Source organism: Pan paniscus, chromosome 18 (assembly GCF_029289425.2).
Source record: "Pan paniscus chromosome 18, NHGRI_mPanPan1-v2.0_pri, whole genome shotgun sequence".
NCBI lineage: Eukaryota > Metazoa > Chordata > Mammalia > Primates > Hominidae > Pan > Pan paniscus.
This window is the reverse complement of record NC_073267.2, coordinates 593,777-609,857: the sequence shown is the minus strand read 5'-3', so window position 1 is coordinate 609,857 and position 16,081 is coordinate 593,777. Positions and strand designations below refer to the sequence as shown.

The window sequence follows — 16,081 nt, the reverse complement described above, 5'->3', positions numbered from 1 at the left end:
CCCGGTCCCGCCCCCCGACCCCGCCCTCGCCTTCCCGGCTCGGCCTGCGGGGCGGGGCCTGCGGGCGGAAGTGCCCGGGGCGACGGCGGCGGGGACCGGCCGGGCCATGGGCGCCGGGGGCAGAGGCGGCGGTGGCCGCGGAGGCGGCAGAGGCTGCCCGGGCGGCGGCGGGGGCTGGCGGCGCGGGACGCGGGCCGGGTAGCGCTGGGCCGAGCGCGGAGCCATGGGCCGGGCTGGCACCGGGACCGGGGGCGAGGCGGTGGCCGCGGTGGTGGCGGGGCCGCTGCTGCTGCTGCTGCTGCTGCTTGCCCGGCCCCCGCCTGCCTCCGCCGGCTACAGCGGGAAGAGCGGTGAGCGGGAGGCGCGGGCGCCATCGGGGGCGTGGGGCCGGGGCTGCGGGCGGGGCGGGATTGTGACACCCCTGGCGCACCTGTGCGCTCATCTGGCGCCGGCGCGGGGTTGGGGGTCCCCGCCGCGGGTTGGGGGTGCACAGTGGCCCTTTGGGGCGCTTCGTGTCCTAGGGGTCGAGGCGGACGGGACCCCGCGCTTCCTCCTCGGTCCCCGGAACGGGGTTGGGCCACATCGGCCCCTGGAGCGCCCTCTCCCCTCCCTCCTCCTCCCAGAGCGCTCAGGTCCGGCGCGCCCGGCGCACTCGGCGCAGGGAAGTGGAGGGGCCCAGGGGACTCTGCCCGCGACTCCAGCTGGGAGGAGTGGCTGGGCCGTGAGCTCACCGGCCCGGTCCGGCCTGAGAGAGGGGCAGAGCCGGGAGAAAGTTGTGGGGTCCCGTGGGCGTCATGGCTCCAGCCCTTCCACAGTGACCACCAGCCCTGGTACAGCCACTTCCTACCGCCGGCCTGGCTTCTGGGAGGAGGGACTCCCAGCTGGCGGAAGAGGGGCTGAGGAAAGGGCGCCCCTCTCCCCTCTTGTTCGGAAACTCGCTGGGCTCCCTTTGCATTTCTGTTCCCTGAGGGTCCCCGTCCCTGACTGAGGTCCAAGGAGGCGGCTGGACCAGGGAGAAGGTGTAGCCCTTCCAGGGCCTGCACGGGGTAGGGACGTGGGTGTGGAGACCGTCAGGCCTTGGCCACCCTGAGATGGTGAGGACTTGCCCCGGCCTCTGTGGCCTGGGACTCTGGAGGGGCCGTGTCCTTTCTGGCCGGCTGGAAGTTCCCACACGTCCCCAGCCACGCGGGTGCCCAGGTGCCCGGCAGCTGATCCGGTGCTGTTCCCCGACTTCCTGGCCCCCAGCCCCTCCCCTGCCCCTGAAATAATGCTCCTTTGAGCTCCTCTTTCTTTCGGGGGCTGTGCCTCCTGCTTTCTGAGCTTGGCACAGGTAGAAATGAAAGGCAGTTTTCCCCGAGGACCGTGCCCGGGATTAAATTGCTCCATGGCCGGGCGCGAAGCTCACGCCTGCAATCCCAGCACTTTGGGAGGCTGAGGCGGGTGGATCACCTGAGGTCAGGAGTTCGAGACCAGCCTGACCAACATGGAGAAACCCTCGTCTCTACTAAGAATACAAAATTAGCCGGCAGTGGTGGCGCATGCCTGTAATCCCAGCTACTCAGGAGGCTGAGGCAGGAGAATCGCTTGAACCCGGGAAGCAGAGGTTGCGGTGAGCCAAAGTCGCTCCATTGCACTCCAGCCTGGACAACAGAGCGAGACTCCATCTCAAAAAAAAAAAAGAAAGAAAGAAAAAATAATAACCTGGGTGTGGTAATGTGAGCCTGCGGTTCCAGTTACATAGGAGGCTGAGGCTGCGGTGAGCCGTGTCCATGGCACTGCACTCTAGCCTGGGTGACAGAGTGAGACCCTCAGAAATACCAAAACCTTACTCCGTTGGAAACTGGCAAAGGAAATTCTCCTGTCCCAGAACTCAGGCCTGGTGAGGGGTTCCTGGGAGATGGAACCCCTGCGTGTGGACAGTGGAGAGGCCTGGTGTGCTGGCTCAGCCCCTCACTCCTCCCAGCCTGCCGAGGAGTAAGTGCTCTGTGGCGTTGTGGGTGGTCAGGGTCTCCCATGGGTGCCTGTCCCGGTTTGGAGGACGTGGGTCTGGGGTCTTCACTCAGGTTCCCAGGACAGGGCCAGGGACTTGCATTACCACCTTCCCCACCCAGCCCTGTGTCCGTGGAGGGGCTGTGGGGCAGGCAGGGGGGTGTGTAGCTGGCCCTCCTCACCCTGTGGTCACCTCGGCTCAGAGCACCCCTAACAGCCTGGAATGTGTGGGCAACTTGGGCAGGGAGCTTGGGCTGCAGAGCCCTGGGAGAGGCCTGGAGGGGCTGTGAGCCCTGGGAGTCGGGGACTGGGTGTTAGGACAACCTTGAACAGATCTCTTATCTCTGTGTACCTGCTGAAACTTCACAGCCACCAGCTGGGTTCTAGGCGCCCTCAGGCTGGCGCTCCAGGGCCAGAGGGGCTGAGGGCTTTGCCCCAGCAGCCCAGGGGCTGTGTGCTGCAGGTGGCCTCCCCTGCCTGCCCCCGCAGAGGCCAGCTTTCTCCGGGACACCGTGGTCCTGGGGGGCTGTCCTGCTTCAGCTCCCAGCACTTGAGCTTTCTCTGCCCACATTATCAGGCCACAGCCTGGTGGGTGGGACCTGGTGGCCAGCAGACACCTGGAAAGCCTGGAGTGCGTCGTGGGTGGAGCCTGGCCAGCCCCTGCCCAGCCCCCACGCCAGGTTCCCCTGGAGCTTGGCCTGGATTTGCCGACAGGCTGCTATTGGCAGGTGTATCGTTTCTTTTGGTGCCTCTATGGGAGGGTCACGAGGCTGGCAGGAGAGCCTGCTGCTCACCTGTCTCCCTCCTCAGGAGGGGCCTGGGCCTGAGCCAGCCACTCTCCAGTGAGACCTAGGCAGGGCTCCTGAGTGTGTGGGGAGGGGGAGCTGCAGCAGAGGGGAGGGTCCCGGGGGAGCTGCAGCAGAGGGGAGGGTCCTGGGGGAGCTGCAGCAGAGGGGAGGGTCCCGCCCCCTGCTGTGTCCACTGTGCTTTTCCTTCTGAAGCCTTTGTCGTTAATTAACCTCGGAGGGAGGGGCCCCCAAAGGGATGTGCCCTCCGCCCTGACCTACCCAGGAGAAGGCTGGGACCCAGGGAGGGAAGGATGCCCAAGGTCGCAAGGGCACGAGGCTGGAGCTGGCACGGGGGGCTGGGGGTGAGAGCCTGAGTCCTCGCCTGGGGCCATGAGCAGGATGTCTCCCACGGGCCCTTCTCCATCCCCGCACCAGGCGTGGGTGCGTTCCCTGAGGACAGTTAGGAACCTTGCCCGCTTGGAACGCAGAGGGCAGCTGTCCCCTTGTTCTCATGACTGGCCAGGCTTCTGGCCTGGGTCCCTCCCACATGCAGGATCTCCCTCTGGGTAAGGGGAATTTGGGCTCTGGTCTGGCCGTGTCCAAAGTCATCATAGCCCAAGCAGGCAGCCAACCCATCCAGGGATGGAGATGTGGGAGGCTGAGAGGAGGTGGGAGGACCGTGCCTTGATATCCAGGGCATCTGTGATGAGGGGCGGGGGCTCCTTCCTGACACCTGCTAGGTCCTTCGGCTTCGACCTGGGTTGGCCATGGGGAGTGGAGTCTTCTAAGGTTGGAGGGGGTCTGGGTGGCGATGGCAGTGCGGGTGGCAATGGCAGTGCGGGTGGCAATGGCAGTGCGGGTGGGGATGGCAGCGCGGGTGGGGTGGCAGCGCGGGTGGGGGTGGCAGCGCGGGTGGGGGTGGCAGCGCGGGTGGGGGTGGCAGCGCGGGTGGGGGTGGCAGCGCGGGTGGGGGTGGCAGTCAGGGTGGTGGTGGCAGTGCGGGTGGGGATGGCAGTGCGGGTGGGGATGGCAGTGCGGGTGGGGATGGCAGGGTGGGGATGGCAGCGCGGGTGGCGATGGCAGCGCGGGTGGGGATGGCAGCGCGGGTGGGGATGGCAGCGCGGGTGGCGATGGCAGCGCGGGTGGGGATGGCAGCGCGGGTGGGGATGGCAGTGCGGGTGGGGATGGCAGTCAGGGTGGCGATGGCAGTGCGGGTGGGGATGGCAGTGCGGGTGGGGGTGGCAGTGTGGGTGGGGGTGGCAGTGCGGGTGGGGGTGGCAGTGCGGGTGGGGGTGGCAGTGCGGGTGGCGGTGGCAGTCAGGGTGGCGGTGGCAGTGCGGGTGGGGATGGCAGTGCGGGTGGCGATGGCAGTCAGGGTGGCGATGGCTGCTGAGGTACCCTGCGGCTTGTTTGGAAGCTGCTGCAGTGAGGCGGCAGCTGTGAAAAGACCCAGATGCCAGGAGGGTGGGATGTAGGCCATCTGGGGAGGGACAGCAGAGGATCTGGCTGAGGGGCCAGAGGGTGGCCGTGACCTTTGCCAAGGTCAGAGTTGGTGTGCCAAGATCTCCAGGTGGGTCCCCGGGGGCTTCCAGCCCTTTCTGTCTGGGGGACTCGTCCTCCCCATCTGCGGCCCTGGAGGAGGGTCCCGGCCTGGCTGACGCCTCCTTCTCCTCACAGAGGTGGGGCTGGTGTCCGAGCACTTCTCGCAGGCCCCACAGAGGCTGTCCTTCTACAGCTGGTATGGCAGTGCCAGGCTCTTCCGCTTCCGCGTGCCCCCAGATGCTGTGCTTCTACGCTGGCTCCTGCAGGTCTCCCGGGAGAGCGGCGCTGCCTGCACCGACGCGGAGATCACCGTGTAGGTGGCTGCCCGCCCGCCTGCCCACCCTCCCGCGCCTGGCCAAGCCCTGTGCCTGAACCCGGTGCTGCTCTCCCGTCTCCAGGCACTTCCGTTCCGGCGCCCCTCCGGTCATCAACCCGCTGGGCACCAGCTTCCCGGACGACACCGCGGTGCAGCCCTCCTTCCAGGTCGGGGTGCCGCTGAGCGCCGCACCGCGGAGCAATGCCTCCGTCAACGTTTCCCACCCGGCCCCCGGGGACTGGTTCGTGGCCGCCCACCTGCCCCCCTCATCCCAGAAGATCGAGTTGAAGGTGAGGGGGGCTGCCCTCCGGGATGGAGGCAGAGAACCTTGTGGCGATGGCCTGTCCCTGCCGTTCACCTCTTTGGGGTGGTCCTTGCTCTAGGCTCCACGCTGCACTCTGGGGCCAGCCCTGCTCCCTGCATGCCGGGGGCGTCTGGTGAGACCCTGCCCTCACACCTGCATTCTCTGACACCGCCCCCGCCCACACCTGTTCTTTCCCTAGGGCTTGGCTCCCACATGTGCGTACGTCTTCCAGCCTGAACTGCTGGTCACGCGGGTGGTCGAGATTTCCATCATGGAGCCGGACGTGCCCCTTCCTCAGACCCTCCTCTCCCATCCCAGCTACCTCAAGTGAGCGGGGGCCTGGGGGGCAGCCCGGCTCTGCCCTCCAGCCCCTTCTCAGATTCGGTGGAGTGGGTGCGAGAGCCTGGCCCTGAGTCCTGGGGTTGGGCTAGGACGTGGTCCAGATGCCTGGCCCCTACCAGAGTGGGCTGAGGAACAGCAGAGCCTGGGCATGCTGCGTCCCTGGGCTGAGGAATGGCAGAGCCTGAGCCAGCTGTGTCCCCTCGCTGCAGGGTCTTTGTCCCCGATTACACGCGGGAGCTTCTGCTGGAGCTGCGGGACTGCGTGTCCAATGGGAGCCTGGGCTGCCCCGTGCGTCTCACCGTGGGCCCAGTCACCCTGCCTAGCAACTTCCAGAAGGTGCTCACCTGCACCGGTGCCCCCTGGCCCTGCCGCCTGCTGCTGCCCTCACCGCCCTGGGACCGGTGGCTGCAAGTGACAGCTGAGAGCCTGGTGGGGCCCCTCGGGACAGTGGCTTTCAGTGCTGTAGCTGCCCTCACAGGTGGGCCGCACAAGGGCTGGAGGGATGGCCCTGCCCCTCCCCAGATCCCCAGACTTTCCTCCAGCCAAACCCCTTGTTCTCTCGGCAGCTTGCAGGCCACGGAGTGTGACCGTCCAGCCCCTTCTGCAGAGCAGCCAAAACCAGAGCTTCAACGCCTCCTCTGGTCTGCTGTCCCCGAGCCCCGACCACCAGGACCTGGGCAGGAGTGGCAGGGTGGACCGCAGCCCCTTCTGCCTCACAAACTACCCAGTCATGCGGGAGGACACGGACGTGGTGTCGGTGCACTTCCAGCCCCTGGACAGGGTCTCGGTGAGGGTGTGTTCGGACACACCCTCCGTGATGCGGCTGCGCCTGAACACTGGCATGGACAGTGGGGGTTCCCTCACCATCTCCCTGCGGGCCAACAAGGTACCTGCTGTCTGCAAGCGGCCTGTGGCCTGGGCTCGGGCAGGGCGCCGGGCAACCCCTGCAGCGCCTCCTCATTTACCTTGGCACAGGACAGGCGGCACAGTGACACCAGCACGCACGGGCCAAGACGGGCCCATGTTGGGGGGCCTCCCCTGCTGGGCAGCCTTGTTCCTGTCAGCAGGCCCCGGGGCTGTGGGGTAGCTCGGGTCAGAGGTGGGGTGGAGGCAGGATGTCCCAGGGCCCGGGGAGGAAGGGTCCCGGTGCGCCGTGGGCCTGCAGGAGTCTCAGAGAAAGGCACCAGCACCGGCCGGGCATGGTGGCTCACGCCTGTAATCCCAGCACTTTGGGAGGCCAAGGCGGGTGGATCACGAGGTCAGGAGATGGAGACCATCCTGGCTAACACGGTGAAACCCCGTCTCTACTGAAAATACAAAAATTAGCTAGGCGTGGTGGTGGGCGCCTGTAGTCCCAGCTACTCGGGAGGCTGAGGCAGGAGAATGGCATGAACCCAGGGGCGGAGGTTGCAGTGAGCCGAGATCGCGGCACTGCCCTCCAGCCTGGGCGACAGAGCAAGACTCCATCTCAGAAAAAAAAAAAAAAAGAAAGGCACCAGCACCAGGCTGAGCTGGCACGTGGGGCAGATGACCCCACTGCGGCCAGGGGCTGCTGGAGCTGAGCCGGCACCGCCTCCCTTTCCAGACAGAGATGCGGAACGAGACCGTCGTAGTGGCCTGCGTGAATGCTGCCTCGCCCTTCCTTGGCTTCAACACATCGCTCAACTGCACCACAGGTATGACGGGCAGGCGTCACCGTCAGCGTGGCCCCGGCCAGCCCCCCGCCCCGGCCTCCTCTGATGGGGCCCTCTGGCTCCCCTGCAGCCTTCTTCCAGGGCTACCCCTTGTCTCTGAGCGCCTGGTCTCGCAGGGCCAACCTCATCATCCCCTACCCAGAGACAGACAACTGGTACCTCTCCCTGCAGCTCATGTGCCCTGAGAATGCTGAGTAAGTAAACCTAGGGCAGAGACGGGGGCCAGGCACCCTGTCATTTCACTCAGGACCACAGGCCGGGCTGCCTGAGGTTGGCGTTCGGAGTGACCCAGCTAGAGGGGTGCTTCCTCCAGGGCTGCTGAAAGCTGGGGGCCCTAATGCTGGGTTCTCATGTCTGTCAGCCTGTTGGGAGCGCTGGTGGCAGCTGGGCTGTCAGATCACTGCACCAGCTTTCCTGTGGCCCCTTCCTCAAAGGGACTGTGAGCAGGCTGTGGTCCACGTGGAGACCACCTTGTACCTGGTGCCCTGTTTGAACGATTGTGGACCCTATGGCCAGTGCCTCCTGCTCCGCAGACACAGCTACCTGTATGCCAGCTGCAGCTGCAAGGCAGGTGAGTGCCAGGGCCCCGCCCACCCCGAGACGCTGCTGCTGTTGGCTTCCAGTGCTGTGCCGTGCCTTTCCCCTGGGGGAGCGCCGCAAGGGGCTGGAGAGAGACCCTTGCAGAGCAATGCAGGGGCAAAGCCTCCTCCCCACTCCCCCATTCCCCACCAACAATCCGTCTGCCTGGCACAGGCACCAGGTATCCCCGGGGGGTGGTACTGCCTCCTGACCTTGGACCCTGCCCGCCGTGCCTACCCTGCTTGCTCCTGGGTGAGGAAGGGGCTTCTCTGCAGGTTCCTGGGTGAGGGGTGGGCCCTGAGGTTCAGCAGTGCCCCCAGCCTCCGCCTCGGGGTTTTGTGACCGCAGGCTGGCGTGGGTGGAGCTGCACGGACAATAGCACAGCCCAGACGGTGGCCCAGCAGAGGGCGGCCACACTGCTGCTCACGCTCAGCAACCTCATGTTCCTGGCCCCCATCGCCGTCTCAGTGCGGCGATTCTTCCTGGTGGAGGCTTCCGTCTACACCTACACCATGTTCTTCTCCACGGTAGGCTGGCCCCTCCTGCAGGGATGTGGGGTGGGAGGGCAGGACCGCGCTCATGGAGCCTCCCCACAGTTCTACCATGCCTGCGACCAGCCCGGGGAGGCGGTGCTGTGCATCCTCAGCTACGACACGCTGCAGTACTGCGACTTCTTGGGCTCCGGGGCGGCCATCTGGGTCACCATCCTGTGCATGGCACGGCTCAAGACAGTCCTGAAATACGTGAGTGGCCCTCGACGTGGGGTGTGGGCTCCGGGGGAGCAGGGCCCCCAAGTGCAGCCTGCGAAAGGCAGTACCGTGGGAGAGGCCGGACCTGGCGTTGGGCACGGCCCCTGGAAACCTCACATCTCAGCCGAGCATGGTGGCTCACACCTGTAATCCCTCTGCCGAGCATGGGCTCAAACCTGTAATCCCTCTGCCGAGCATGGTGGCTCACACCTGTAATCCCAACACTTGCAGGAGGATCCCATGAGGCCAGGGGTTCAAGAGCAGCCTGGGCTGTACAAAAAATCGAAAAGTTAGCCGAGCGTAGTGGTACATGCCTGTGGTCCCAGCCACTCGGGAGACTAAGGTGGGAGGATCACTTGATCCCAGGCATTGGAGGCGTTGGAGTGAGCCGAGGTCACAGCACTGCACTCCAGCCTGGGCGACAAAAGAAAAGAAAAGAAACCTCATGTGTTCTGTGATGCCACACAGAGATGCGGGTCTGAGACCCCGCAGGCAGTTGTGAGGGGGCAGTGCCAGCTGTTTGGAGGATGCCAGGAAGGAAGGTGGTAGGCAGGGGAGGCCAGGCCCCCTGCCCTCGAGAAGCCCCCACCCATGCTCCCTGGGTCCTTGGGGCCAATGATGCTTTGGGGACTCTCTGTGGCAGCTGGCCCTGGCAAGGGGAGACTCATGCCCTGGGCTTGTGAGCTGCATGCTCTGCCCTCCCATCTGCTCTGGGAACTGCAGGCTGGGTACTGCCCCAAGGGGGTGCCCATGGGAGCCCCACAGCCAGGGCAGAGGGGAGGCTGGGAAGCACCAGGGTCCTGCAGGGCTGAGTGCGGGGCCTGAACCTGCAGATAGGCAGAGAACTGTAGGCTGTGGGCAGAGGTGTCTGATGGAGACTGGGGGGTGGGAGCCCCTCCCCATGGAACAGTGGGTGGGAGACTGAAGCCACCCTGATTGGGGACTTCTAGAAACCCAGTGGTACAGGGGGCTAGTGAGTGTGTGGGTGCAGAGCGGCCATATGCGTCTGTCCAGTTTGTGTGAGCATCGTCTAATCCCCCAGAGATGCCTGCCTGGCCACATTCACCTGTGGATGCAATACAGAAGCCGAAGGAGGGGCATGTCCCTGCCGGCTGGCAGAGCTAGTCAGAGGCTGGCAGAGCTGGTCTGAGGGTGGCAGCAGCTCCGAGGGGGCAGGCAGAGGTGCTGTGGGGCCGTGGGGTACGCGTGCTCCTGCTGGGCCTTGAGCCCTCAGAGACGTCCCTGCAGTCATCCCTGTGTCTTGCGCAGGTGCTGTTTCTTCTGGGTACGCTGGTCATCGCCATGTCCTTGCAGCTGGACCGCAGGGGCATGTGGAACATGCTGGGGCCCTGCCTCTTTGCCTTCGTGATCATGGCCTCCATGTGGGTAAGGAGCCGGGCTGGCTGGCACTGCTGCCCAGGTGCTCGGAGAAGAGAGCCTGGCCCCTTGCTCTAGCCACGTTCCTGGTCCTGCTCCAATCAGTGAATGCCCATATCTGCTGGGGGTTGCCATGGCACCCACAGAGGCCCAGCATGGCTGTGTCCCTGAGGCCTGGGCCTGAGGACCGGTAGCCTTGTGCCCTTGAGCCCCCTCGAAGCAGCCCACCCTTGTCGTTCTGCTGCCCAGACCTGGGCAGGCCCCCAGTAACCACTGTATCTGGGCCCTGGGAGCTGCAGCCGTGGCCCCACCTGCACTGATACCTGCGTGGCTGTTTTCTCCAGGCTTACCGCTGCGGGCACCGGCGCCAGTGCTACCCCACCTCGTGGCAGCGCTGGGCCTTCTACCTCCTGCCCGGCGTCTCCATGGCCTCTGTGGGCATCGCCATCTACACCTCCATGATGACTAGCGACAACTACTACTACACCCACAGCATCTGGCACATCCTGCTGGCCGGGAGCGCAGCCTTGCTGCTGCCGCCACCTGACCAGCCCGCCGAGCCCTGGGCCTGCTCGCAGAAATTCCCCTGCCACTATCAGATCTGCAAGAATGATCGGGAGGAACTGTACGCAGTGACGTGACACTGGCCTGGGGACAGCTGCTGCTCTGATGACCTCTTCAGCCAGGAGCTGTATCGCGGGGGAGGCGCCTGGTCCAGCCCCGGACAGATTGATTTCCAGCTGAATAAATTGGCCTAGACACCCTGTTACTTCCTCCTACTGAGGAGAGGGCCGCCCCTCCCTCACACGCACCTCTCCTCGCCAGCTGCCTGCTCGCTGCTGAGATCCCTCTGCAGATCCCAGCTGCTGTCTGCAGTGGCCCCTGGGGCCTGGGCTTGGTTACTTGGAGACCACAGGTGCCTGTGCGAGGGTGGGGCTGTGTGCTCTGCTGGCCTGTGGGTGGCTAGAGATGGGGAGAAGGACTCTCTATGGTCCTGTTCCCTGGCGAGGCTGTGGTGAGACCCATGGCGCCCAGGAGCCCTGAGCCCACCACTGGGGCCGGGAGCTGTGGACTCCGAGACCCCTGCTCCTGGCCCCTGTGTGGCCCTGATGCCAGCCTGCCTGGGGCATGGAGGATCCCCCTCTGCTGCTGTGGTCACCATAGGGACGGGAGACGGAGGTTTCCCCCAGAGCTGATGGGCACTGGGGATGCAGGCTCCCGCCCCGCCCCTCCCTTTTTCCTGGCTCTGGAGCCTTGGGTCCCTGAGAAGAGCTTCCTTGGACTGGGGTGCTCTGCTGCTCTGGGGGTTTGGTCCAGAAGGAACCCCTACCCAGCCCTGTCCACCCACCCCAGCGTTCCTGGGCCCCCCTCTGGGAGCTTCCTCTTGGTCCCAGGAGCTGCGGTGGTGTCTGCCCCCTGCACTGGGCTCTGTGCCCTGTGGGTGTTCAGGAGACTGGACTGTCTCTGCTCCTCATGCAAACCTTGTGGGGGAAGCAATGACCAGGAGCAGCACCTGGCCCCTTCCTGAGGCCTGTGAGTGTCTTGGATCCGCCCTGGAGAAGTGAATGGCTGAGACCCGGGTGGGGCCCTCCTACCCTTGGCTCTGGGGGCTTCCCTTCTGGGTCTTGTCCGGGATATGGCCTTCCTGAAGGTCTTACCTCCCCCAGCCGCCCTGCACTTGACCACCAAAGCAATCTCTAAGCTTATAAAGGAGAAACATGTATATATGGGGTTTTTTGGAGTAAAGGAAAATTCTAAGATATTAAGACATTTTTATGTAGATCTGATTTATCTGTGTTTGGTGAATTTAATATTCTACAGTGATTTTTCAAACTAAACGAGTTTTTACATTTTTTCTGTGCTCCTTCCCGGGTAGGGTAAGTGGGGCCCGGGAGAACAAGCACCGCCCCGCCCGTGCCGCCCTTCGCGGAAACGCCGGGGCCGCACATAGCCAACGGTGCCTTGAGCTGCTGCTGCTGTCTGTGGGGTGTTTTTAACGGTCCCTAAAGACGGAAGCGGGGCGGGACGAGGGGGTAGACGGATGGCTTTTACAGCCAGTCAGCGGTGGGAGGAGGGCCCGGCGCGGCAGATCGGCTTCCGGTTCCGGTGGGCTCTGAACCCTGAAAGGTGGGCGCGGGCAGGTGGGGTGTGGGGGGGCGCCGGGGCAGAAGGGGAGGGGCAGGTGGGTGCGGGACACAGGCCGGAGTGAGAACCAGGGGCCGGGGTAGGGGGTAGGAGGTGAGAGCCCGGGGGCCGGGGTAGGGGGTGAGAGCCAGGGTAGGGGGTAGGAGGTGAGAGCCGGGGTAGGGGGTAGGAGGTGAGAGCCGGGGGCAGGGGTAGCGGGTGAGAGCCGGGGGCCGGGGTAGTGGGTGAGAGCCGGGGGCCGGGGTAGGGGGTGAGAGCCGGGGTAGGGGGTAGGAGGTGAGAGCCGGGGGCAGGGGTAGCGGGTGAGAGCCGGGGTAGGGGGTAGGAGGTGAGAGCCGGGGGCAGGGGTAGCGGGTGAGAGCCGGGGGCCGGGGTAGTGGGTGAGAGCCGGGGGCCGGGGTAGGGGGTGAGAGCCGGGGTAGGAGGTAGGAGGTGAGAGCCGGGGGCCGGGGTAGCGGGTGAGAGCCGGGGTAGGGGGTAGGAGGTGAGAGCCGGGGGCAGGGGTAGCGGGTGAGAGCCGGGGTAGGAGGTGAGAGCCGGGGGCCGGGGGGTAGTGGGTGAGAGCCGGGGTGGGGGTAGGAGGTGAGAGCCAGGGGCAGGGGTAGCGGGTGAGAGCCGGGGGCCGGGGTAGTGGGTGAGAGCCGGGGTAGGGGGTAGGAGGTGAGAGCCGGGGGCCGGGGTAGTGGGTGAGAGCCGGGGGCCGGGGTAGGGGGTGAGAGCCAGGGTAGGGGGTAGAAGGTGAGAGCCGGGGGCAGGGGTAGCGGGTGAGAGCCGGGGTAGGGGGTAGGAGGTGAGAGCCGGGGGCAGGGGTAGCGGGTGAGAGCCGGGGGCCGGGGTAGTGGGTGAGAGCTGGGGGCCGGGGTAGGGGGTGAGAGCCGGGGTAGGGGGTAGGAGGTGAGAGCCGGGGGCCGGGGTAGCGGGTGAGAGCCGGGGTAGGGGGTAGGAGGTGAGAGCCGGGGGCAGGGGTAGCGGGTGAGAGCCGGGGTAGGAGGTGAGAGCCGGGGGCCGGGGGGTAGTGGGTGAGAGCCGGGGTGGGGGTAGGAGGTGAGAGCCAGGGGCAGGGGTAGCGGGTGAGAGCCGGGGGCCGGGGTAGTGGGTGAGAGCCGGGGTAGGGGGTAGGAGGTGAGAGCCGGGGGCCGGGGTAGTGGGTGAGAGCCGGGGGCCGGGGTAGGGGGTGAGAGCCGGGGGCCGGGCCAGGCTGCGACTGACTGCGAGCCCCCACCTCCCGCCAGGCTCGCGATGCCTCTACACAAGTATCCCGTGTGGCTCTGGAAGCGGCTGCAGCTGCGGGAGGGCATCTGTTCCCGCCTGCCCGGCCACTACCTGCGCTCCCTGGAGGAGGAGCGGACGCCCGCTCCCGTGCACTATAGGCCTCATGGGGCCAAGTTCAAGATCAACCCCAAGAACGAGCAGCGGGAGCGTGTGGAGGACGTGCCCATTCCCATCTACTTTCCCCCCGAATCCCAGCGGGGGTTGTGGGGCGGCGAGGGCTGGATCCTGGGCCAAATATACGCCAACAACGACAAGGTGGGTCGGCAGGCGGGCTTCAGGGGCTCCTCTCAGGGCTTGGCTGTGCCGGCTCTGTGCCAGACGCCCGGGATACCTGGAGAGACCTGGGTGGGCCCTGGGGATTACAGCCTGGAGGAGACACAGCTCCGGCAAAGGAGCACGCTGAGTGAAGAACCGCAGTTCTGGCAAACAGGACTGATAAAGTAGGGGTGAGGTGGGGTGACTCAGGCCGGGGGAGCAACCAGAGGCCGTGGGGAGTCGGGGTAAAGTTAGGATGGGGAGGAGGCCTGTGTGATGAGCAGAGCAGGTGGGGGAGGCGAGCAGAGCTTCGAGGCTGCTTGTGGTGGACTTCCTGGCGGGACTGCTGAAGCCTCTGGGGAGACTTGTGTCACCTCCAGGTTGGAATGTGACAACCTGTAAACTGTGGGGTCGCACATGTTTCTGAAACACATGCAGCAACCATGTGACCAGGGCGGGAACGCCCAGCTTGTTGGGGAGCAGCTGACTTCTGGGTACACAGCCAGGACCCGGGTCGGGCTGGGGCGGCACCGGGCTGGGGGCCGGCCCAGTTAGCTCTAGGTCCCCAGTCTGACAGCAGTGGTTCTGTGATGGAGCCTCCGGGGGGGAGGTGAGGGCAGTTGCCCTGGGCCCCCCTTGGTCTGTAAGAGAAAGCAGCAGTACTCATGGAGGCTCTGTTGCACCCTCAGCTCTCCAAGAGGCTGAAGAAAGTGTGGAAGCCACAGCTGTTTGAGCGAGAGCTCTACAGTGAGATCCTGGACAAGAAGTTCACAGTGACTGTGACCATGCGGACCCTGGATCTCATCGATGAGGCTTACGGGCTCGACTTTTACATCCTCAAGGCAAGCGGGGTGGGGCGAGTCCGTGCACAGCGGGGTCTGCGATGGGCCAGTCAGACTCACGGGAGCCCCAGGTCAGCATCACACCGGGGCGCGCTGACATCTGCACAGGAGGGTCACTGGGAAAGCGTGAGTGGGGCCATGCCCCTTTCTGGCTGGCACCAGTGGGGTTTCCTGCCTTCAGGAGAGGCTGTCGCTCTGTGGGTGGCTGACTTGCCCGTGGGGCCTGAGCGAGCACAGCCGCCCCTTTCCCTGCACTTGGACTTGCTTCTGTCCTGATCCCACCCCCCAGGCTGGGGTGCTGAGGCGGCCCCACCCGGGCCTTCTCTGTCCTGTCCTGGGACCACCAGCGGCTAGAGAGGAGCCAGGTGGGTTGGCTGGAAGGGTAGGCGGGGCCCTGCCACCAGCACCTGGCCCCATGTGAGCCTTCTGCCAGACCCCGAAGGAGGACCTGTGCTCCAAGTTTGGGATGGACCTGAAGCGAGGGATGCTGCTGCGGCTTGCCCGGCAGGACCCCCAGCTGCACCCCGAGGACCCCGAGCGGCGGGCAGCCATCTACGACAAGTACAAGGTGAGGGTTTTCGTCCCGCTCCCTACACCTGGGGACTCCTGGCCCGGCCCTGGGCCTCACTGCCCTTTCCATCTCTGCCTGCCTAGGAATTTGCCATCCCAGAGGAGGAGGCAGAGTGGGTGGGCCTCACGCTGGAGGAGGCCATTGAGAAGCAGAGACTTTTGGAGGAGAAGGTGAGTGTGTGAGCACCAGCCGATGCTGCCTGCCCAGAGCCTGGTGTTCAGGGTCTGGGAGTGTGCTGCCTTGGAGAGAGCCTGCACAAGGGGCTGGTGCACTGGGTGGGCTTGGGGAAGAGCTGCTGCTCTGCATTGCCCACCCAGAGGAGCATGGCCCGCTCCCTCCCCTCCAAGTCCCCACCCTGTCCTGTCCCAGGACCCTCAGTAGGAGGAGTGGGTTCCTGCACCGAGGGTTTGCTCGGCCATCAGCATCCCAGGGTCTGGAGCCTGAGGTAGCTGTCAGGACAGGGAGCCCCTGATGGCATGGCAGCTGGCTGCCCCTATTCCCTCTGTTTATCCATGACCACAGGGATGGGACAGGGGTATGTGTGTGCCTCCGGCATCCCCAAGGGAGGGGGTTCCTCATCTCACCGACAGGACTCTGCCCTCCAGGGCCTCTCATGCCCCGGTTCCTCTGGGCGGCAGCTGCTGATCCCATCCCCGCCGGAACTCCAGCTGCCCTGGGCTTCCCTGGCCTCACCGTGAGCCCCTCTCTCCTTCAGGACCCTGTACCCCTGTTCAAGATCTATGTGGCGGAGCTGATCCAGCAGCTGCAGCAGCAGGCACTGTCAGAGCCGGCGGTGGTGCAGAAGAGAGCCAGTGGCCAGTGACCACACAGCTCCTCCATGCCTGACCAACAGGCCCAGCCTTCCCTGCCAGGCCCTTTGCACTGAGGACACAGATCCCGGGGAGCTGTGAGGGCCACCGGTGGGCAGTGGGTGGATCCTGGTTTCGTGTGCTGCCCATGCACCTTCCAGCCCGGGGACAGCTTGGCAGGGATCCCCAGGAGGCCTGGGCCGCCCAGAGGCTCCTCTCAGGCTGGGCCCCCACGTTTGCGGCAGTGTTCCTTGTGCCTGTGGGGCCGGGAGCGAGTAAAGTCTGGGCCAGGCTGTGTGTGTGTGTCTTTGCTTTGAGGACTGGTGTTCTCTTTGGGGATCCTGATCCTGTCACCCCTGCCCTTGCTGCCCCTGAGACCTCGGATGAGCCGTGGGCATTGACTCTGGCTGTGCCCGTCCCCCGGTGAGCTGCAGAGAGCCAGGTTCAATTCTGTGTTTTGTGTTTTTTTTTTTTTCTTTTCTTTTTTTGAGACAGTCTTGCTCAGTC

General features: G+C 65.4%; 2 protein-coding genes across 5 annotated transcripts; both read left to right on the top strand.

The window, feature by feature from the left end:
• The first annotated feature begins 68 nt into the window (after window positions 1-68).
• On the top strand, window positions 69-11,446 carry PGAP6 (post-GPI attachment to proteins 6). Its single transcript, XM_034951488.4, has 13 exons — window positions 69-350; window positions 4,455-4,632; window positions 4,718-4,925; window positions 5,139-5,266; window positions 5,491-5,759; window positions 5,848-6,167; window positions 6,867-6,957; window positions 7,046-7,169; window positions 7,410-7,546; window positions 7,903-8,081; window positions 8,151-8,297; window positions 9,573-9,689; window positions 10,025-11,446. The coding sequence occupies exons 1-13, from the start codon at window positions 224-226 to the stop codon at window positions 10,319-10,321; spliced, it is 2,322 nt and encodes a 773-aa protein (XP_034807379.3). The 5' UTR covers window positions 69-223; the 3' UTR covers window positions 10,322-11,446.
• A 167-nt stretch (window positions 11,447-11,613) lies between these two features.
• MRPL28 (mitochondrial ribosomal protein L28) lies at window positions 11,614-15,867 on the top strand. 4 transcript variants are annotated; one of them, XM_003809403.8, is made up of 6 exons: window positions 11,614-11,807; window positions 13,058-13,352; window positions 14,042-14,194; window positions 14,628-14,762; window positions 14,849-14,935; window positions 15,481-15,867. In XM_003809403.8, exons 1-6 carry the CDS (start codon window positions 11,722-11,724, stop codon window positions 15,586-15,588), a joined length of 864 nt encoding a protein of 287 aa, XP_003809451.2. In that variant the 5' UTR covers window positions 11,614-11,721; the 3' UTR covers window positions 15,589-15,867. The 4 variants fall into 4 exon arrangements, with proteins under 4 accessions (XP_003809451.2, XP_054956786.1, XP_008959869.1 ...); XM_055100811.2 differs by having other exon boundaries at window positions 11,804-11,862; XM_008961621.3 differs by lacking the exon at window positions 11,614-11,807 and adding an exon at window positions 11,894-11,918.
• The last annotated feature ends 214 nt before the right edge of the window (window positions 15,868-16,081 follow it).